Source organism: Mesoplodon mirus, assembly GCF_964341445.2.
Source record: "Mesoplodon mirus genome assembly, chromosome: 13".
NCBI lineage: Eukaryota > Metazoa > Chordata > Mammalia > Artiodactyla > Ziphiidae > Mesoplodon > Mesoplodon mirus.
This window is the reverse complement of record NC_138989.1, coordinates 18,647,111-18,670,859: the sequence shown is the minus strand read 5'-3', so window position 1 is coordinate 18,670,859 and position 23,749 is coordinate 18,647,111. Positions and strand designations below refer to the sequence as shown.

Sequence of the window (23,749 nt, the reverse complement as noted above, 5' to 3'; positions counted from 1 at the left end):
AAAAATCTCAAACAATCTAATTTTTTACCTTAAGGAACTAGAAAAAGAATAAATGAAGCCCAAAGTTAGTAGAAAGAAGTAAATAACAAAGATCAGCGGAGAACTAAATGAAATAGAGACTGAAAAGGCAACCAAAAAGATCAATGAAATTAAGAGCTGGTTCTTTGAAATAAAGTTGACAAATCTTTAGCTAGACTCACCAAAAAAAAAAAAAAGAGGCTCAAATAAAATCAGAAATGAAAGAAGAGACAACTGATTGAAAAAATACAAAATATCCTGAGACTATTATGAACAATTATATGCCAACAAACTGGATAACCTGGAAGAAATGGATAAATTCCTAGAAACATACAATCTTCTAAGACTGAATCATGAAGAAACAAATTCTGAATAGACCTATTACTAGTAAGAAAACTGAATCAAAAACCTCTCAACAAATAGAAGTCCAGGACCAGATGACTTCAATGATAAATTCTACCAAACATTCAAAGAAGAATTAATACCCATCCCTCTCAAACTCTTCCAAAAAATTGAAGAGGAGGGAATGCCTCCAAACCCATTTTACAAAGCAAGAATTACCCTGATATCAAAACAAGACAGACACAACAAAAAAAGAAAATTACAGGCCCTGATGAACATAGATGCAAAAATCCTCAACAAAATATTAGCAAACTGAATTTGACAAGATATTAAAAAGATAATACACCATGATCAAATGGGATTTACTCCAGGGATGCAAGGATGGTTTAGTATCTGCAAATCAATCAGTGGGATACATAATATTAACAAAATGAAAGATAAAAATCACGTGATCATCTCACTATATGCAGAAAAAACATCTGACAAAATTCAACAGTCATTTATGATAAAAAACTCTCAACAAAGTGGGTACAGAGGGGATGTACTTCAACATAATAAAGGCCATATATGAAAAGCCCATAGCTAACAACATTGTGAAAAGCTGAAAGCCTTTCCTTTAAGGTCAGGAACAAAACAAGGAGGCCCACTCTCACCACTTTTATTCAACATGGTACTGGAGGTCCCAGCCAGAACTAGGCAAGAAAAAATAAGTAAATAAAAGGCAACCCAGTTGGAAAGGAAGAAGTAAGATTCACTATTTGAGATGACGTGATATTATATATAGAAAACCCTAAAGATTTCATTTAAAAAATTGTTAAAATAAATTAACTCAGTAGAATTGCAGGATACAAAATCAATATACAAAAATCCGCTGCTATCAGAAATGAACTATCAGAAATAGAAATTACAAAAGTAATCCCATTTACAACTGCAACAAAAAGAATAAAATATCTAGAATAAATTTAACCAAGGAGTTCTGAAAGACCTGTACACTGAAAGCTATACGACACTGATAAGGGACTTCCCTGGTGGTGCAATGGTTAAGAATCCGCCTGCCAACGCAGGGGACACGGGCTCGAGCCCTGCTCCAGGAAGATCCCACATGCTGCAGAGCAACTAAGCCCATGTGCCACAACTCCTGAGTCTGCACTCTAGGGTCCGCAAGCCACAACTACTGAGCCCACGTGCCACAACTACTGAAGCCCGTGAGCCTAGAGAAGCCACCACAATGAGAAACCCGCGCACCACAATAAAGAGTAGTCCCCACTTGCCTCAACTAGAGAAAGCCCGCGCACAGCAATGAAGACCCAATGCAATGAAAAATAAATAAATAAAAAATTAAATTAAAAAAAATTAAAGACACTGATAAAAGAAATCAAAGAAGAAACAAAAAAATGGAAGATATTTCATGCTCATGGACTGGAAGAATTAATATTGTTAAAATGTCCATACTACTCAAAGCAATCTATAGAGTCAATGCAATCCCTATCAAAATTCCAATGGCATTTTTCAGAGAAATAGAATCAAAATTTGTATGGAACCAAAAAAGACCCTGAATGCAAAGCAATCTGGAGACAGAAGAACAAAGCTGGAGGCATCATGCACCCTGATTTCAAACTATATTACAAAGAAACAGTAATCAAAACAGTATGGTACTGGCGTAAAAACAGACACACAGATCAATGGAACAGAATAGAGAACCCAGAAATGAACCCACACATATATGGTCAATTAATTTACAACAAAGGAGGCAAGAATTTACAATGGGGAAAGAACAGTCTCTTCAATAAATAGTATTGGGAAAATGGGACAGCCACAGGCAAAAGAATAAAACTAGACTACTACCTTACACCATACATAAAAATAAACTCAAAATGGATTAAAGAATTGAATGTAAGATCTGAAACCATTAAACTCCTAAAAGAAATCACAGGCAGTAAGCGCTTCGACAAGGATCTTAGAAATGATTTTTTTGGATCTGACTCCAAAAACAAAGTCAACAAAAATAAAAATAAGCAAGTGGGACTACAACAAACTAAAAAGCTTCTGCAGAGCAAAAGAAACCATCAACTAAATGAAAAGGTAACCTATGGAATGGAAGAAAATATTTGCAAATCATATACCTGATAAGGGGTTAATATCCAAAATATATAAAGAACTCATGTAACTCAACAAAAAAACAAGTAATCTGATTAAAAAATGGTCAGAGGATCTGAATACATTTTTCCAGAGAAGACATACAAATGACCAACAGGCACATGTAAAGGTGCTCAACATCACTAACCCTCTGGGAAATGCAAATCAAAACCACAGTGATATCACCTCACACCTGTTAGAATGGCTATGACCAAAAAGACAAGAAATAACTAGTGTTGGTGAGGATGTGGAAAAAAGGGAACCCTTGTGCACTGTTGCTGGAAATGTAAACTGGTGCAGCCACTATGGAAAACAGTATGGAGATTCCTCAAAAAAACTGAAAATAGAACTACCATATGATTCCACAATTGCATTTCTGGGTATTCATCTGAGGAAAACAGAAACACTAATTTGAAAAGATGTATGTACCCCCCTTGTTCACAGCAGCATTATTTACAATATCCAAGATAAAGGAAACAACCCAAATGTCCACCAATGGACAAATGGATAAAAAGATGTGGTGTGCATGTGTGCGCGCGCACACACACACACACAGGAATACTATTCAGCCATAAAAGGGAATGGTATCTTGTCATTTGTGACAACATGGATGGACCTTTGAGGTCATTATACTAACTGAAATAAGTCAGAGAAAGACAAATACCATATAATCTCACTTACATGCAGAAACTAAAAAACAAAGAAAAAAACACCCAAGTTCATAGATACAGAGAACAGACTGGTGTACCTATGGTTGCTGGGTCAGGGTGTTGGCGGTAGGGGAAAGGTAAAATGGGTGAAGGGGATCAAAGAGGACAAACTTCAAGTTATAAAATAGATAAATCAGGGGCTTCTCTAGTGGTGCAGTGGTTGAGTCTGCCTGCCGATGCAGGGGACACGGGTTCATGCCCCGGTCCGGGAAGATCCCACATGCCGTGGAGCGGCTGGGCTCGTGAGCCATGGCCGCTGAGCCTGTGCATCTGGAGCCTGTGCTCTGCAAGAGGAGAGGCCACAGCAGTGAGAGGCCCATGTACCACAAAAAAAAAAAAAAAAAAAAAGATAAATCATGGGGATGTAAAGTACAGCATGGTGACTATAGTTAATAATATACACTGCATTTCTGAAAGTTGCTAAGAGGGTAGATCTTAAAAGTCTTTAACACAAGAAAAAAAAGAAAAAAATTTAACAATGTATGGTGATGGATGTTAACTAGGCTTACTGTGTTGATCATTTTGCAATGTGTACAAATATCAAATCATGTTGTACACCTGAAACTAAGATAATGTTACATGTCAACTATACCTCAATTTTAAAAAATGGAGTAAGAAGTTACAGTGCAGAGATCACAGGTATACTTCTACAGGACAAATATACTCATTTACAGCATGATATACCAATTCAATGAGGGCTGCATCCCGAGCAACTTAGATAGGAATGAAGATGCCATGCTCTGGTGAGCCGGGTCAGAGGAGCAGCACGTGGCTCCAGGACCAACACACGTACGTGAGGAGCACGAACAAAGACATTTTCTAAATTGTGAGAGCAGAAAAACAGCAGTATTTTTAAAACAAGTATGTTATTTTCTATAATCTAGTTTGTGTATAGTTTTGTGTATAGCCAAGCTAATAGAACGAATATTATACATATACTTTAGACTAGCTCATCTTCATTTTAAAAATCATGTATTTTTTTCCCCCTTTTTTTTTTTTGGCCACGCAGTGCAGCTTGTGGGATCATAGTTCCCCGACCAGGGATTGAACCCGGGCCCTGGCAATGAAAGAGCTGAGTCCTAACCACTGTACAGCCAGGGAATTCCCTAAAATCATATGCTTTCAAATTGGCCAAAAAACTTCTTTTTCAATTCTCTCATTGGGACAATGGGGGATGCTTAATGTGGTTATCTTATAAAGGTGGACACAGGCTATAACCTCAAAATCATCTCACTCAGTATGCTTCCCAGACCCTCACACTGTGCTGGGGTGCCAGCTCATCTGGGCCCCTTCTCCTTCTGTACTCTCCTTAGGGAAATGGCCCTCAGGCCCAGGCCTTTCACCCCACCCTTTTGCTCAAGCCTCCACACAGTACACAGTATGCTGGCTTGGCATCTCTGCTGCAGGTCCAGCAGGTACCTTACACTCATCACAGCCAAACAGAACTCTCGATTGCCCACGATCCCCCCTCCACCTCCTGCCCCCCGCATCCAAGCTGGTCATCCCCTAGCTCAGCAAATGGCCCCACCATCCACACAGTTGCTTGGGCCAGAAATCTGGCAATATCTTTGAAACTTATAGTCCTCACTCCCCCAAATCCAATCTACCAGTAAGACCTGTAAACTCCACTCCTGGAGTGGATTGTAAATCCTCCTGCTTCCACCTCCATCAGCCCAGTGGTTCTCAACCAAGGATGATTTTGCACACCGCCCCATCCCAGGGGGCATTTGACAATGTTTGGAGACATGTACAGTTGTCAAAAGTGGGAGAGAGGTGCTACTGGAATTTATGGGTAGGGGTCAGGGGCTGCTAAACATCCTACAATGGATAGGATGCCCTCCACAACAAAGAATTATCTGGCCCCAAATGTCCACAGTGCTAAGGCTGAGAAACCCTGCCCTAGTCCAAGTCAACAATGTCTCTCATTATTTTCATTGTCACAGTGTCCTTCATTATATTAAATATACTTTCCTCTCACTTATCATTGGTCTCCTCACTACTACAGTGCAATCCTCTTGGGAACACAGACCTTGGCTGTCTTATTCCCCTCGGCATCCTCAGTGCCTGGCACACACAGGTGCTCTATAAATATCCGAAGATGAGTAAGTAAGTGTGAAAGACGGAAGTAGCAGCACTTTGATTTAAAAAATGTAAAATGTAACAGAGACGTTCTTAACCCTTTATGCAGTCAACAGCTTCAAGGCTTATAGACGTTTTGTCCTCATAACACCCGTCATACTAACAACTCCTGAGCTGCTCACAGCGGGGACTTTCTTCCTTTGCTCAACTAAAAAGGAAAATGTCGGGCAGATCCACGCAATGAGCTCTTACGCAGCCAATAAAAATGAGGTTTTTAAAGAATTCTGACATGATAAAATGCTTATCATGTGATTAATGGAAAGGGAAAAATAAAACTATGTATTTCAATCTAAATATATATTTATGTAACAGACTCAGGATCAGGTGGTTATCTATGGACTGTAGGATTAAGAGTGGTTTAAGTTTTATTTTTTCTGCTTCCTTGTCTTTTCTAGTTTTCTATTCATAAAAAAATATTAACTTTTAAAAAAGCAAGTTGCACTTCACAGTGAAAATAAAAGCCAGGTCACAGGAACAAACTAGAAGTGCCAGGACTACAGTGACCTTAAGCGATTTAACTGAAGAGAATCAAGTTCTAAGAATAGCTCAAAAACACCCTTCAGAATCTATTTTCTGAGTCAAGGAAGCCAGGAGAGAATCAACTTCTAAGAAAACTTGTCTGGCAAATGTGAGAGATGGCAGAGACTGCCTCAGGACTCCAGACCTGTGAGTATCTGCAGCCGTATCTGGGTGAGAGTCGTCAGCGAGGTCTGGTAGAGGACGCAGATGTTGCAAACCTTCTGTACCTCCGCAGAATCAACACGTTTACCCCCAACAGGCCTGAGAATATTCCGAACTGACGCCGACTTCTGAAATGCACGCTTCAGGAGAGCTGGCGTGGAGAGGAGGAGGAACGTGTGAGCAGAAGTTCAGCCATCTGCCAAACTCCACCCCATAAAGGGGAGAGCACTTCAGTAAAGCTCCTAATTTCCAGCCAGAGCCAGACAGAGAGGCTGCAGCTTTGATTCAAATCATCTCTTTTGGATAAATCAGAAAAGCAGTAACAAAAGGTTTTCAGACAGAACACAACAACCTCTTTAGAACAGCACAAGACCTGTCAGAACAAGCCAAACATATTTGATTCTTACCGTGGATTCTTTTACTGTAACCACTTAACTTCAGAACCCACAAAGGTGAACCTTCCAAGGACTGAATTATGGGAAGAGGGGCAAAGGTGGGGGCCTGGCTAATTCCCAATGTTCTGTGCTTTCAGAGGGAAGTAGGAGCATCAACCTCAAGTACTCATCAGTTTGGGGTTGTACTCTCGTTTTACACCTTCGCATCTATATCCTGCTGAAGTTACACTGAGCCCATGCTCACTGACAGCTACAAGATGGAGCTTTGTGACACACTGGGTGGCAGAAGAAAAACCGCACCGAACCTGGCAATCTGTCATAGGCAAGTAACTCCACTGAATTATGTGTTAACAGCATTGCCTTACTTTTATCAGAGTCCGCAATAAGAAACCTTTCCAAGGAACCCATTTGTGACCCTGCAACGGGGATGCCGCTGAGGTGGTAGCCTGGTCAGTATACCACCTGTATAAGGAGCTCCACAGGGGAGATTTATTTTATGATTAGGAACTCAGAAAAGCTCTACTTCCCCTAAGAAATAGATCTTCCTCCTTCTTCCTACTAATGAGAAGTAATAAAGGGTCCACAAATCCCTTTTCATTTTTGGCCACTGGAAATTCAGAGCCAAATGGAAGTTCAGAGATAAACACAGCAGCCCTCATGGATCATCTGCGGATGTTCTCTACACACAACCTTGATTTTGTTCACATAGTTACATTTCCCTAGTCCTTGTTTACTATCCCTAAGGACTTCCAGTCACTGTTTTGCTAAACGTGAACTTGATTTAAGCTGTCTCAAAATCTTCAGGGGAGAAGTCAGAGGTCACATGACAGAGGGGAGCAGGTACACAGGGCCAGTCAGGCGCTGCACTTCGGGGAAGGAGAGCCACTCACTCTTCACGGGAAGCACATTCTGTGGGGACGCTGGTGGCGCGTGGACCGGCTCCTGGTTCTCCAGCAGCTTCTTGCTCAGGATGTCACTGAAGAAGATCCGGATCAGAGGCACCCCCCACAGGAACTGCAGCTGTCTGGTGACCAAGGGCATGGACTCGTTAAGGCTAGAAGAGAGCAGGAGAGCGGGCACGTCAGTTCCACCCGCCGGGTGGCCACACGGAAGGGTAGCTGGGGACTGCCACTCAGCACGGCAAGTCAGATGCTAAAAGAGAAGTGGGATCCACAAATCGCCGCCGAGGCCTGGATGCAGAAGGCACCAACCTCTTTCTCGGCTCTCTCGCTCCACACGGGCTTCCCGTGCTGCCAGCAGCACTGTTGCTCCCCCCAGGCCCCACGTGTCACAGTCACTCCCCAGACACCCTCTATCTGTCCTTCATGCTAATTCCATCCTGTTTACCGCCCAGTCGACAAAAGCTTCCTGATGCCTACCGCGTTGTCCTCTTCATAGCCGGCTTGCAGGCCTGGCCCACAAATCTCGATGAAAAGGGGGAAGTGGTGGAAGAGAGGCAGGCCGAGACAAGGAAGACAGTGATCTGCCTCCAGGACTCACCCATAGTCCACGGATTGGGAGAACCAGCCAAGGACAGGGTGCCAGTGGGTCAGGTTGGATTTCTTCTGGGACACGTACTTCTGACAGTAGCAGAGCATCTGGGTGAGCAAACTCACAAACCCATCTGTCTCCTCCTCTAACACCCTGGGGCTGAGGGAGCCCAAGTGCAGGAGGTTGCCTATGAAGAGAGAAGGCTGAATGCGGTAGGCCCGGACAGACACGCTTCCTCACCTCCCAGCCCTGCTCTCTGCCTGGGGCTCATGCGTCCATGTCTACGTGCAGGAAGAAATTCCACGCAGAGAGGAACCCATCAGTGCTGGGGCTGCAGTGCTGTGCAGGGCTTAGAAACAGGCAGACCTGGCCTCAAATCCTGGTTCTGCCAGAGGTGAGCTAGGTGATCCTCAACCTACTTCTTGAGTCTGTTTGCTCATCGGTAAGACTGGAGTGATGATCCCCACTCTTGATGTGAGGACTATGTGAAGTAACGTGTAAAATGTCAGGTACACAGATTTTTAAGTTAGTATAACATTTTCTTATATCAAGATTCTAAAACCAAGGGTCAACACAAGAAATGACCTCCTGAAGAATAGCTGAAAAGTCCTGGAAAATCAGTTATTCAGTGTTCACTGAATTTATTTAACGTTTTCTGGGAGGACTCTTACCATCGACTCCCTTAAAATGTAGCCCCAAGAACCTTTTTCTATGTAAAATAAATTTCCTCTCATTAGGCAACGAGACCTGTGTACCTCTGCTGTTTCAGATGCTTCTCTATCCCCAAACCCTTTCCTCATCTAAATGAAAACACTGTAAAATAGACATTGTAGACCCTACTCTGATCTAAGCCCCAGCCAACTGTGCTCTCTTCTCTCTTGAGATGAGAGTTATCCAGGTAACTCAACACGTTTTCATTTTTCCCTTGGCTGCCAGGAAGCTAAGGGCTGAAACTTAACATTCATTTACAGTCACTCAGCTAGTTTGCCAGGCTGATGTATTTTTCCATGTGATTTTCAGTTTCATTGTGTCTACTTAAACTGTTTACCTCATCACCTGTCTTTTATTGTAAGCACTTCCAACTTTTATTAAAAACAGCTTGTGGCCTCCAGAATGGTGGAAAGCAAAACACCTGGGCTTTTCCCAACGCCCAGAACACAATAAAATTCCAGCCATAGATACTTACCCATGAGACAAAGTGTATGGCATCCTTCTAAACTTTCACATACATCACGGCATCGATCTTCGTCTCTTAAAAACGTGATGAATTTACGGAGCATGTCATGAGATTCTAAAATAGTGAGGCGCTGCAAACAATCGTAGACTGTTAAAGCGGAAGCTGATAAAAGGAGCTTCCCACCAGAGTGTGAACTCTATCCCTGCAGATCACCCCCTAGCTGCCAAACATGTTATCCATCACCAAGAAGAAAATGAACAAAGATGAGACCCCTTTTCTCTGGGCTTCTAACACAAGTGTGTCTACGGTAGCTACTGATTTAGGAGAACCATCAGGAGACGAGGTAGAAATTAACAGAGAAAACATTTTACTTTCTATTTTAAGGACAAAGGCAAAGATGGAATTGGGGGAATTCAGAGCCCACTCACCTCGGGGGTCACTGTGCTGAGATGTGTCATGAGAGCGGGCACGGACACAATGTGGATGAGGAACGGCCGGATCAGATTGTCTGAAAATTGTGCAGCAATCACAGGGCTAGACACAGACATATCACCTTACTCAGACACGTTTAATGTGAACCTGGAACAAAAGAACAACCCTACCAACACCCCCAAATCCCTTGGAATTATGCTTCACAGGACTTCTAGGAAGACTGAAGGCTGAAAATGGGCCCATTCACTGGGGGAAGTTTGAATAAGTGGTACTTTAGTCTATGATGCAGCTATGAAAAATCAATTTACTGAAGTTTTTACTGACATGAGAGAATCCTCATGCCATAATCAACTTAAAAAAAAAAGCAGAATGAGAAACTATATACATGGGAGAGGAGGATGGGGGTAGTGACTGGAAAGGAGGAGAAGAGGGGCTCCTGGGGTGCTGCTGCTGTTGTTCTATTTCACAGTGGGGTGGGGCTTACATGGGTATGTTTACTGGGTGATAAGTCACCAATAACTCATACTTCAATTAAGCAATTTATTCTGAATATATATCCAGATAATAAGTGGAACAAGGTGAGTTTGGGAAGGTTCCCATGGGCCATTAATTTAAGAAATATATATCGATCTTAGAATATAAAAATGTGTTGAATATATGAAGCAAGTATAAAGAGTAAGGAATAAAAAGTGTGGGCTCTGGAGTCAGATGGCCCAGGTTTTTAATTCCAGGCCCTGCCCCTCCCGGCTGTGTGACCAAGGGCAAGAGACCTAACCTCTCTGGGCCTTAGCTGCCTCATTTATAAAAGGGCGATAAGAGAATGTGGTGAGGAGTCAGTTAATGTGTGTAGAGGTCTTAAAACAACGTGCAGCCCATGAATGTTAACTATTTGTATTATAGGACTTGGTGATCACATCTAAACATATCAGTTATGACTTCATAGACTTTTAGTAGTAGTATCTACATATTGTATGACAAAACCACTGAATATCTTGTTTTACAAGGTCCTGGTCCTGTTCAATTACTTACAAATATTCAGAGGAGGAAAAAAAGTGCACTGTGCAAAGAAAAAGGCTTCAGAACAGCCCGGCCTTAACAAGTGAGTCAATGGATTCTGACATATGGAAAGAAAAAACTTAAAATCATGGACGCTATTATATTCTCAAAGGAGAAGAAACGTGGCGGAATGACTAGATGACCCCCTTGGTGGATCACAGTGTGAACTGCAGCCACAGTGGGACAGGGGAAGGATGCTGGGACGGAAAGAGGACTTGTGTTCTTGGGAGATGGAAGACAGGGGAGCTAGAGGATGCTGCTGCACTCCTGGGCTCAGGCGTCTGTGTGTCAATCCTCTGCTGTCTCTGACAGAGGAGAGGGTGGGCGATGCTGCTGGAATGAGCTGCTCAGGTGACTCAGGAGAGGGAGCTGCAGTAAACCTGATCTAGGAAAACATGTGTTATGACACATTAAATACATCTCTATGTAACTCCTCTCAAAGTATGTAACGAACATATGACTGTTACCTAGATAATCTGTTCTACTTCTTTAATCATAGCATAACTGGTTGGATTCTGTTCCTGTTATGAAGGTCTAGCCTCTAGAGGGGTGCTGTCCAATGCAGTAGCCACTGGCCACATGTCAGGGGCTACTGAGCACATAAAATGTGGCTAGGTCAAATTCCTATGTTTTAAGTGTAAAATATCCACCACTTTTTGAGGACTCAGCACGGAAAGAAAAATTAATAAATTATCTAATTTTAATTAAAATAAATAATTTAAAAGTATTGATTCCATGCAAAAATGATAAATTTGGATACAGCAGTTTATATAAAATATATCGTTAAACTCAATTTCCCCTTTCTTTTGACTTATTTAATGTGGTTCTCATCATATTTCTATTGGATGGTGTAGACCAGCCTTGTCCAATAGAACTTTTGGTGATGATGAAAATGTTTCACATTTGTGCTGTCAATATGGTTTTCAACTAGTCACGTGGCCCCTGAGCACTTGAAATATGGCTAATGAAACCAAGGAATTGAATTCTTAATTTTATTTAATTTTAATAAATTTCCATTTAAATAGCCCCACGTGGCTAATGGTTAGTAGAAAACACAATCTAGATCAGGTCGGCAAACTGTGGCCCACAGGTCAAAAACTGCCCACTGCCTGTTTCTGTAAATAAAGTTTTATTGGAACACACAGCCGTTCTCATTTGTGTACGTACTGTCTATGGCTGCTTGGTGGCTACAGTGGCACAGTAGTTGTGACAAAAGCTGTGTAGCCCACAGAACCGAAAATATTTACTAGCTGGCCTTTTGCAGAAAAAGTTTGCCAACGTATAATCTAGACCATCATTTTTCAAATTGGTGTTCCATGGAAAATGATTCCACAGGATAGTAACAGACATGTTCCATCATCTAAAACTTGGGCGAGAGTACTCCATGTTCAGATATGTTTGGGTCAAATCAGGTTAAACAAGCCCAAAGAGTTTGCTACCACAGGATCTGTTAAAGCTTTCAGCAGGAAGGTGCCCGGTGAATTACCAGGAAAGGGCAGACGGGCAGCTTTACCAAGCTGGTTTGACCACAACACTCCTTCTTTCCCAAGTTATTATTACCTTGGGGATTAAGATGATCTCAGATTACCAAGAGATCTTATTAACAACTCCCCAGGTCACTGCTCCTTTCAACAGTTTAAGTATGTTCTGGACCCATTAACAAGCACAGCTCTTTACACTTGGCAGTTCTCAGACTTGCTGGTATGATTTCTATCAGGAAATATGTAGCTTCTTATGTACTTTACATCTCCAAACTGACTAAGTGAAGATAAATATCACATCCTCTCTGGTCCTCCAAACTCCAGTGTCTTTTTTTTTTTTTGCGGCATGCAGGCCACTCACCACTGTGGCCTCTCCCGTTGCGGAGCACAGGCTCCGGACGCACAGGCTCGGCGGCCATGGCTCACGGGCCCAGCCGCTCCGCGGCATGAGGGATCCCCCCCGGACCGGGGCACGAACCCGCGTCCCCTGCATCGGCAGGCAGGCTCTCAACCACTGCGCCACCAGGGAAGCCCCCGAACTCTAGTGTCTTAAACCCGTGTTCGCAACACTATTCCCTGAATCCTTTCACCCTGCCCTTTGCTGGGCCTCTTTCAGCTCTTAGGTTTCCTTTATCAATTAAAAGCTCAAAAGGAAAAATGGTCATATCTTGGCCCCTGGCAGAATAAAAGCAATTCATTTTGAACAGCCTCCCTCAAATCATGATGCAAAAACATTCAAGGGTACAGCCGGAAGATTAAGAACAGGGCAGTCACAGATGTGTCATTTTCAAGAACAACGCTTCCTGTAAATTCTAACAAAGTGGGCAAGCCCGTAACTAATACCAGTAACAAGAGAAGAAAAGCAGGAGGAGCGGGCCTTCAGAAGCATGCCGGCTCCTCGGGTGCAGTTTCTTACTCACCGCATTGCTAGGGAAAAGGCTGCTGTTAAAGTGCCTTTGGACAGACAAGGCCGGGGTCTCGCCAGGCCGCGGGTTAACAATACCTGCAAAGAACATTGTAATTGGTCAGGGGGCGACACCAACTTTATATTCATGTGCACATAAAAAATGCACAGTAAGTGCTTCAGATAAAAAACTGTATTGGAATGTTTCTAAAAAAATGAAAGAAAAGCAATGGGTATGTATGGAGATTCACTGTACCACCCTCTCTCTACTTTAAATATTACACTTGAGTTTTAAAAAATAATAAATAGTTAAAAAAATTAGCAGCCGATTAAAAGAACAACAGATTTAAAATCTCAATTATTTTAGAAGCAATTCAGAATTATGGCATCAAGTAGACACTTCCACTGAGATGAACTGTTGAGAATCCACCTTTGGTTGCCACAGCACCTCGCAGGGTTGTCGTGAGGAGAAACTGAAACCCAACCAGGAGCCCATCTCAGTGCCAGGCAGGAGGACAGCCTAGATCAATGTCACTCCTCAAACTCAAAAATTCCAAAGTGTCAATACTTTTCAACAGTGATTAGTTATATCTCTGACAATTCCCTGGATGTACAAACTGGCAAGATAACATGCAGTGTGGACGGAAGGCTGTTTGAGGACACAGAGCTGGAAAGACGATTCCAGACACCAACCAAGAAGGAACCTGAGGGAATACATCCTGAGGCCTCCTTCCTGAGTTTAAGTCTCAAATGACTGGATTATCCTCATAGTCAAAAACGTAGCACAGTGAAGGGGTCCCAGTCACTGTCCTCCCTTCACACAAATCGAGAGGGTCTCAAAGCCGGGGTTGGGGAGGGAGGAGAGGGCACTTCCTGCAGAAAGCGCTTCTGTGAGGATGGCAGCAGATATGCCGAAACCAGAGGTAAAAACCCAAGTTCAGGTATGGAGAGTGAGTCCCATATTAGGGATGGGGTCACAGACCTGCAGCACAGAATAAAATCCATGCTGGTTGAGATGGCCCATTATATTTGCACAAATGTGGTTCATGGCTGGTCGAAGACTCTCACCTAAACGAAGAAAAAAGTCTGAGAAAAAAAACCTCTGGCCATAATGTGAACTGTTTACATGCCCCAGGCCCCAGGCTGTAAGGAAACGAGAGCTCCTCTGGCTTGCCTTCCTGCTCCCCTTGGGTCTGGCACCAGAGGACAGGGACACGCCACATCTCCAGAATTCTCTCTCCTGCAAGGCCCAGTGGAAGCGTAACCTCTTAGGTGACGGGACCTATGGTTTCCCAGAAGTATCATCCCCGGCCTCCATTTTCTACTTCCCTCCGAGGGCCTGGCACTTTCTACCCCCGGTGGCTACCTCCTCTCCCCAATGGGATACAAGCCCCCTGGCAGGGCCCAGAATGCACCGAGTTTTAAATCCCCCCTGGAGTCCAGGATCATGACTTAAATGAACCCTCCTTCCTGGCCTGGAGCCTTGGCACACAGTTTCCTCTGCTTCAGAGTCCTGCCCCACATCTGTGCTCTGCAAACTCCACCTCCCCCTGCAGCTCTCAGCTCAGATGTCACTGCTTCGGGAAAGGCCGAGCCCCACACAAGGCAAGGCCTACCTCCCCACTGCACTCTCGTTTCTCCTGGGCTCTTCCTTCCAAGCGCCCCTTGTCACACTGTTGTCATGACCTACATACCCATGTATACTACTCAGATATTCATATATATATGACCTCTCTTTAGTGTCTGTCTCCTCCCCACCCCGCCAGACTCAGGTGCTGGGAGGAAGGGCGGGCACACAGAGTTCAGCACCTCAAGCCCCTGGAGGGCAGTGACCTCTCCCCGATCTCCAGTGCCTGCAGAGTGTCTGGCACACAGCAGGCTACTGGGTGAATGGATAAATAAAGTGAACGTATGAAACATGTAAGGCCGAGTTCAGTGTTCAAGGAAGAAGGCAGCTTTACATGCAATTTTATGGGCAAAACAGAATTATTTGCTGCCGAATATTCTCCAAATGAAATGATGAGGCTTAAGGGAATATTATCAGTCTGAAGGCTGAGGTGCTGCGGGAGTTGTAATAAATGAGCTCAGAGGGATTGTGCCTTCAAACGTAAATTCCAAGAAGGGAGAGAGTTGAGCACACGATACTGAACTTATCCTAGATACCACAGTGCAGCGTCTCCATGTGTGGTTCTAGGGCCTTCCGAGGCTTGTGGCGGCAAAAATACTTCTTGAAAAGGTCCCCGAACTCTCCATGGAAACGCTACTTAGGAAAGATTTTGAAGCAAGTCCCACAGACCTTTTCCCCGGAGAATTTTCCATGTTGAAGTGTCTGTAAAGGTGACAAGCATCGTGAGGTACAGTGTGATGAGTTTGGAGTCTTGTAAAATTTCAGGCTAGAAACAATAAAGAGAGTAAGATTAAGACACACGCCCTCCAGTCCAAGACAGTAGAGCAACCATTTTACAACTTTTCTGAATGCAAACGAGTCAGGATTCTAAGTCTTTATTCTTTTTCTCTTGAGAAATGACCACTATAAGAGTTAAACAACAGGGATTTCAGCACACTAGTGCTCGACCATAGAACTGAAATACTCCTGGGAATGGAGAATTGAGAATTCTTAGAAAACAAGATGACCAGGGCTGCCCTGCTGCATGTATGCATTTAGTATTTAACATATGTATGAATGTACACTGGAGCAAGAGTATAAATGCAATTGAACATAACAAGGACTCTGGGCTCAGACTTTTGGCTTTACCACTTACTAGCTGTGTGATCTTGGGCAAGTTTCTTAACCTCTCTGTACTTCAGCTTCCTCCTCTGTTGACTAGGGACAGTAACACTGCTTTCTTCATTCAGTTGTTGTGAGAAATAAATGGATTAACGAACATAAAGCACTAAGAACAGTGCCTCGCACACAAAGAACACTATGTATTGATACTATTGGCTATTACTATAATGATGACTATAATTCATGCTTGATGCTGGGTCAAGGCCAAGAGAGCCATTCACAAGTGCCTTGAGAGAGATGTCTGGGAATGGATCACTGGGTGCTCTGGGGACATCTGCTCCATTGCTCAGTTACTACCAGAGTCCTTGCCAAGCCTCTGCTCCTGAAACTTCTCCCTCCCTACGTGCAAAGTGGAAATGGCTGCTGTTTGTGCACACTCACACCCCTGCCCACCTTCCCATAACACAAGGGTGGGCACTGGACCAGGCAGGGCTGGTGGCAGTACCCCACCCATCTTGCCACTGTGACCAGTTCAGGGTTGAGACCAGGATCCCACTGGACCTTTATGAGTCCTCTCAGATTTCTGAATCAATGGGGGAAGCCTCCCTTTTGTTTTTGGTCAAGACAGAGTCAGGATGTGAGGCTAGAACTGCCAGCTGCCATGATTACAGTGGGAGAGGACAAGGTGATTCCAAAAGGGAGCACACATCAAAGAAGGAGAGAGAGGGAAAATCCAGAAGCCCCCTGGCTCTAGTATGTATTACCAGCTGCACTCGTGTTGGGTTTCTGCACTGTAACGAGGGGCCTGACTAGTATAATAATGCCAGCTACAAAGTATCCACTATATCAAAAGCACTGAAAGGAAGACAAGATTCCCTGGCATCAAGACTGTGGTAAGTGCAGGTCAATGTTCAAAATACCCTGCATGAAAGAAGCCCTCAAGTTGCTAACAGCATCTAACTCACTCTCTCTGGGAACAGGGGCTCCAGTAATTCTTTACTAGACTCCAACTGATATATCACAAAGGTATAACCTATGAGGGAACCACGAGGACTCTGAAAATACATTCTACAGGCCTCAAGTGGGAAGGACAGATTTACAGTCTTGTTTTTATTTTTTACCTTGAGCTGCTCAAGAAACTCGCAGCAATACCACATAATGTCTTTGATCTGTTTAATCCATAGGAGGGTGAGATCCTTGGAAAGAGACAGGGACACGTACCATACCTACAAACAGGAAAAAGAGAAATGTAATGGGCAGTTACAGGGATCAAATGACACACATTCCAGCTACTGGAATGGGACCAATTATCTAGGTCCAGAGCCAGATAAGGCAGGGGGATGAACATAAAAATAAGCAGCAAGGAGGACTTATTTTGACACTAAACCCAAAGGTAAAAATAGCCTGGTAAGCGGATTTACCATCCTGAGTATGAGGCAAGAACAGAACACGGCTTCTTGGATAATGCAAAGACTACGGAATTCACCTGTACTTTGTTAATGTTTTCCATCCATAACTTATTTACACATGGGTGTGAACATGCAGAGTCATACACAACAGTCAGAACATTCATCAGGAATTTTCAGAGGCAAACAGGCCAGCTTGAGGGGTCGTGGGAGACTTTCTGGCTTCCGCCCCACTTACCTTGGGTTCATTCTCAACATCCATGCTGCTCAGGATGCAGCGACACAACTTCTCAAATCTCTGCAGAGAGGCAGAATGGGGGTTATAAATTCTCACAATGAATGGAGAAATCAGAAAGCAGCAAATGTTCCGTGGACCCCTGGCATGGATGTGCCGGCCTGATGCCAGATGACTCACATCAGGATCCTATTTAATTCCGACTTGTAGATGTGGAGACCGAGGATCAGAAAGCCTAAGGGAAGGCTCTCAAACTGGTGACCTGCAGGCAGGATGAGCCCTACATGTGTTTTAGAGTGGGGCTCCTTTTGAAAAACAAGATCAACCTGGCAAACTGGGCCTGGATTCCTGCAGACTAGCAGCTGTCTCCTAAATTGTGCTCAGCCATTTGCCATTTGGTAAGCACCACGGATACTGACTTTTGCCTCACAAACTGTCATATCACCACTTTCATCTTGAAATGCAAAAGCAAGAAAAGTGGTACACCCTGGCTGTACCAACCCTGGATCCACCCTTAAAAGAGGAGTGGCCCTGGCTGCTGCCCTACCAGACTGAGCTGCGGATTCCTCCTCTGTAAACAGGCGTCACCTCCCTGCGCCTGCCTGTCCTCATCTGCGTGACTATGTTTACTGCCAGCGTCCTCCTCTCTCTCTCTCTCCTGCTGGGCTACAGGCTCCTCGAGGGTAGAGACCTTGCCCGCTTTGTTTCCTTCTGGGGCCCCGTACCCAGAAGAGGGTCTGGCACAATGTGAAGCTTAGCAGTAATGGATGCCTAACCCCCAGGAACACAGAGGCCCTCCTCAAGGGTCTCCATTAGTACTGTTACAGATGACTAGCTGCTCCCCTGGAATTTTACTTTCTAGGCTGATTTTTCTAACTCCAAAGGTACAACTAGCCTGTTTTGTTTGGTTTGCAGGATTTTAAGAGAAATTTCAAATTAGCGGCCGATTTTTACAAATTAGAAAACTGAGTGTCAAAGAGCTCTGGAGTGTCTTTAAACAAATTAGAGTATCAGTCCCCCGGTGGCTGGAGCAGGGGAGCGGCCACCCCTCTGACGGCACACCACAGCCCACCGCTGCCTCCGACGTCCTCACCACCGCCTGTCAGTTCCATTTATTATGACTTGTAGCATGTTGTGTCTCCTAAATCTGCTAACCTACGCATCTGAGGACAAGTGCCTGTAAGAGTCAATGTGAAAACAATCGTGATGATTCCCAGCACTGGGCATAATCCCTACGCAACAGGTTCCAAGAAAGCAAAAGGGGCAGGATGTGGGGGTAACAGAACCTGTCTCATAGAGTTGTTGTCAGGACGAAATGAGTTAATATCTATCAAATACTTACAAAAAGGTCTGACACATAAGCACGATGTGGGTTTGCTATTATTATTTTACCTCATCATCCTCTTTAATTCTGAACAAGAACAGCAGTTTCCTGGCAGTCTTCAAAATACAAAGTGCACTTCTTTTACTGGACCCAGAGTCATCTGCTTTGAAAAACTCATCAATCTCTCTCCTAGGGAGGGAAGGGTAAAAAAAGACGTTTTAAATTAGGAGCTCATAGCAGCTGGAAGGCTGTTCAAGAACTCTTAAGAGCAATCGGTTTGGGGTTTTTTTGCTATGAATTGGAAACAAAAGAAAACGTGCTGAGGAGCTCCTGACACCCACCTGATTTCTCTTTGCAGTTGACGCCGACAGAGAAAACTCCGTACGTGGGCCTGAATCTCCACAGCTGCCCTCTCCCGCTCCTTCTGCACCAGCCTTTCCTCTCGAGCCTGACGGGCTCTATCAATGAACCAAGCTCTCGAGGTCTGAGAAACAGTGAACATGTTTGCAAACTTGCAAAAACCCTGCAAAGAAAATGGCAAGTGGCTGATGTAGGTCATTATACTAAAAACACTCACGGAAAGGGGCTCAGGAGCAAAGGGCAGGAAGGGAGTTGGGCAGCAGCAGAAAGCTACTCGGGACCCCCCAGCTCCCTCCCAAAGGGCTGATAGCTGTCCCCACACAAGTCCCAACTTCCTGTCGGCTCCTTGCATGCAACTCCCCAGACCAGCGATGCCTTTTCCTGTATTAAGTAATCACATTTTTTTAAGAGAAAGAACAGAGTGCCTGGCATAGGGTCCGGGCTCTGCAATGGTTTAATGAATAAACAAAGCATGAATCAATTCCATCCACAAAGCTCTAACTCAAACCAGGCATCCTCTAAGTCAAAGGTCCCTGGATATTTCACTTAGCAGTCAACTTTTATTTTGCCAAGTAAAGACTTGAGGGCAAAACATTAAACATAATTATTTACTGGCACCATTATTTTATTCATCCATTCACTCAACAAATATTTACTGATACCTACTTTGTGCCCAGCACAAAAGAAGCCTTTCATTTTTTTTTAAAGGGCCACTTAAACACTAAAACAGCCAAAGGTACATGATTCCAGAATGGCAGACAATCCATTAAATCGAACATGTTTGGTTTTAAGCATAACTTATTCTGTTGTCCTCACCGTTCCCATACTGCCAAGGGCTGAGGAAGACGTTAGAGTAGAAAGGCCCCCATCCACAGACTGGTATTTTTGGACAGAGGCTCTAAATTAGCCAATACATTTTAATCTAAATCATCAGTAACTGTCTTTTCCCAAAGGGATGGCTTTGGCTATCAGCCTAGAGCACACAGCACTGGTCCACAGAGCCTCCCACACTGAGATGATGTCTTTAGATGCTTGAAAACTTTGTCATTCTATCCAAAATATATAATCAGACCAGCTGACATGGGCACTGAAATGAATTACTCAGAAATCTAGACTTCTTGTAAACCATCTCTTTACCAGGTTACCTCACTCAAAGCAGTGTCCACTTGAAAACATTAAGGATAAGAAGGTCACGAGAGGCTCCTCCCATGTCAACACATCGGGGGACCTCTGTGGCCCCTGTTGGACATTGATTCACATCTGTTAAACAGTAAGGCTTTTCCTACACATGGGTCTCTCATCAGTAATTCTCAAGACAAACAAACATGGAGACAGTCCCTCATGGGGTGTCGGCGGGGAGGAAGCAGAAGAGAGAGCCTCTTCCCAATAGTAAAACAGGAGGTTGCACACAAACTGTGACTAAGTACCTGTAAGACTATCTTGAAACTTTTACCTGATGGTGGGAGGGAGTGTGAGAAGACAGGCAATAAAAAGGTACCAGTCTTCCAAACCATTCACTCTGCCCCAGAAGTGGAAGACTGGAGCACTCACCTGAGGACCTGCCGGTGACGCAGAAATGTCAGGTAATCAGTCATTAGTGATTTTGCACAGGGCTCACTGCTGAGGACATCTTCTCACTTCAGAGGAGCTTGTGTTTTCTGGCAGAAGCAGAAGAAAAAAAATCCAGATTTAGGATTAGTTTTATAGGTAGGCATCATATATCTTCCTCACTGAGAAAAAGTAATAAAGACAGTGCCTCTGGTTTTAAAAAAAACATCTGTGTCCTCTCTAGCTAATGTTGGATCTAAATGGTAGATGTATCTCCCCAGTCCTCACAGTTTAAAGGGAATAGGTTGAGAATAAGCCCAAAGAAGTTGCTGAATTAAAGCTGTAAATGTTTTGTGATGGCAACCAAGAATAACAGAGGGGATGACATGTTTAAAAGCCATTGCAAATTATGTTTGACATTTTCAGCAAGTTGGAAAAATATTTATGTCTAAGAAATGAAAAGGAGGCTGGCTGCGAACCAACACTGTTAGAGTCCAAGGTCATACTGCTTGCCACACAACAGGCCAATAAATCGAGAGATGAGTTGATGGGGCAAGGAACAGCGATTTTATTTGGAAAGCCAGCAAACTGAGAAGATGGTGGACTCATGCCCCAAAGAACCATCTTGCCTGAGTTAGAATTCAGGCTTCTTTTATACTAAAAGGGGAGGGAGTAAAGTCAAACATTTCCTGGTTCTGGTCAGCCTCCAGAGGGGATGTGTTAATTTCTTCCTCCCTGCAGTCCTTCAGAGGTGGGCCTGGTCAGGATGTTTCCTGTGAGCTAAACAAAGGTATTTTAGCTTAATGCTCATTACCTGGGAGGCAGGGTTCCCAGAGGCGGGCCATTATGTATAATTTAAGCTTACAGACAACATTCCTTTAGTGATTAACTTGTAATAGAATACAAAGGGTTCTTCCCTAGTACAACATGATCCCAACTACATAACGAAACAGAAAAAATCATGTACACAGGTAGACACAAAACTGGGGGGAAAAAACACGTTAGGAATGGTTGTTTTAACTAATGAATATAACAAAAGAGAAGCAGACTCACAGATACAGAGAACAACTGGTTACCGGCAGGGCAAGGGAAGGAGGGAGGGGCAGTATAGGGGTAAGGGATTAAGAGGTACAAACTGTAAGGTATAAAATAAGGTACAAGGATCTTTTGTACAACATGGGGAATATAGCCAGTATTTTATAACTACAAATGGAGCAAAACCTTTAAAAATTGTGAATCACCATATTATACACGTGTAACTTATATATAATATTGTACACCTGTAACTTATATATAATATTGTACATCAACTATACTTCAATATTAAAAAAAAAAAGAATGGTTGTTTTGAGGTAGGGGAACTGTGGGAATTTTGCTTCCCTAACTAGTCTGTTTTCCGAATTCTCCATAGAAGGCATGTGGTAGCGTGACATGGCACTGTGAGTCACACAGAGCTGGAGCCAGCCCCCAGCTCTGCCATGTACCGCGGGGGAGATATCTCGGAGTCGTTCTGTCTTGTCTGTTAATCAGCTTAGAGGCCGATCATGAACACTGAATGAGATGACGACATCAAGCACCTATAGAGGTGGCTGATGGGGCGCACAGTCAGTAAGTCTAATTGACGTATTATTTTTATAGACACAAAGATTTTTTTTTAAAACTCTTCAGCAGAGGCCCTCCTCTGTACAGGCACTATGGTTCTCTGGGTAGGAAATAACAGTCACCCGTTAAGAGTTTTTTCTACCCCTGGGTGCACTAAGACTCACCAGTCCTGTCACTTGGGCTATGAACCCTGGGCCCTGTTTATATTGGGTAACAGCTTCAAGGTTCTGAGAGCTACAAACAAGCCGGCCCAAGCCACGAGCACAATGGTATACTCTTTCCTTAACGTGGAGACAGTCCCTCTTGGGGGGCAGAGGGAGGAAGGGGAGGGAGCAGAAGGAGAAGAGAGCACTTTTTCCCAATAGAAAAACAGGAGGTTGCATGCTAACGGTGACTAAGAACCTCTAAGACTATGTCAAAACTTCACTTCTCCCAGCGGGCCCTGCAGGATAAGATCCCTTCCTTGAGATCATCATCTCCTTGGCAACGCTATATGTTGGTTTCTGTTTACACCACATAATGGTCTATACTTTGCAGTTCTTCAAATTCTTTCTTATTCACCTTCTCTACCTGCATAACATCTACTACAGTTCATCAATCAAATAAAAACACATCAGAAGTATTTATTAAGTACTTACTCTGCTAAATGCCCTGGAGAATCAAAGAAAAGGCTGTGCATAGAAAAGGCTGTGTGTAGCAGAGAAAGCCTTGCATCAAAGTAGCCCTTGATTCTCTCTAGTTCTGGTTCTACCTTATTTGGCCAAGTTACTTATCCTCTCTAGGCCTCAGTTTCCTTATCTGTAAATTGAGGATAATAGTACGTGCCTCCTAGAGTTGCTAAAAGGATTAAATGAAAATTTACCCTTCTTGTATCTTGATTTAGTCATCAGGATACTGGGATTAGATTAAATGGGAAAATGTTAATATGGAGTATCTGAAAGCAGACAGCAGGTAAGTGAGCTTTACCGTTCTGTCTCTAAGAAGTTTACAATCCAGTTAGGGAAACAAAAATGTTATAGGTGGAAAGATTAGGAAACAAGAGATTGGTGATAACCAAGATGGTCTGAAAAGCAAAAGGAAACATGTTGATTTGAGTACCCACTGCCTGTCAAGTCCTTTCTATGTGATCTCATCTAACAAGAAGAGCAACCCTATATGATCATTTAATATCTCCCATAATCCCATTTAATATCTCCCATAATCCCAAAAGGGGCAGAGTCAAGATTTTAATACTGAGTCAGGACTTTTCTCTACTTCTATAGTTCCATGAGACTGTTCAAAATCAATCTTTTCTGGATCAGGCCAGCTTCATGGAGCACTATGAAAGAGCCTGACAGTCTAGAGAGTGTAGTCCAAAGGTGAAGCACCATAAATGACTGCTGTCTGAGCCCAAGAAAATTTTCCGCTTATGGTGGGAATAGCTGGGCAGCCAGGTTGAATGACCTGGTTGAATGACCATTTGTTAAGGGTGGACCATGGATCAGACACTGTACAGATATTTAACCACCTCTGTCTTTTCAGCTCTATCAGGTCTCAACAGTGTAACTTTCTTAAGAATAAGCAACAGATTTTGAAGGCTACAGC

General features: G+C 43.6%; 1 protein-coding gene across 3 annotated transcripts in view; it reads right to left on the bottom strand.

Moving 5' to 3' along the window:
- Positions 1 to 23,749, bottom strand: part of UBE3B (ubiquitin protein ligase E3B) — a 57,766-nt gene that overhangs the window by 32,992 nt on the left and 1,025 nt on the right. For 2 of the 3 annotated variants that reach the window (XM_082641070.1, XM_082641071.1), the window contains exons 2-14: positions 20,567 to 20,673; positions 18,997 to 19,178; positions 18,724 to 18,844; positions 17,335 to 17,394; positions 16,812 to 16,916; positions 15,259 to 15,355; positions 13,945 to 14,030; positions 12,979 to 13,061; positions 9,518 to 9,623; positions 9,099 to 9,219; positions 7,922 to 8,099; positions 7,312 to 7,475; positions 6,010 to 6,177 (exon numbers count right to left, since the gene is read on the bottom strand). In XM_082641070.1, the coding sequence (XP_082497196.1) occupies positions 6,010 to 6,177; positions 7,312 to 7,475; positions 7,922 to 8,099; positions 9,099 to 9,219; positions 9,518 to 9,623; positions 12,979 to 13,061; positions 13,945 to 14,030; positions 15,259 to 15,355; positions 16,812 to 16,916; positions 17,335 to 17,394; positions 18,724 to 18,844; positions 18,997 to 19,157 (1,450 nt within the window). In that variant the 5' untranslated portion in view covers positions 19,158 to 19,178; positions 20,567 to 20,673. Of the gene's footprint in view, positions 1 to 6,009; positions 6,178 to 7,311; positions 7,476 to 7,921; positions 8,100 to 9,098; positions 9,220 to 9,517; positions 9,624 to 12,978; positions 13,062 to 13,944; positions 14,031 to 15,258; positions 15,356 to 16,811; positions 16,917 to 17,334; positions 17,395 to 18,723; positions 18,845 to 18,996; positions 19,179 to 20,566; positions 20,674 to 22,329; positions 22,350 to 23,749 lie in introns of those variants that run through there. The other variant, XM_082641072.1, reaches the window with a different exon arrangement.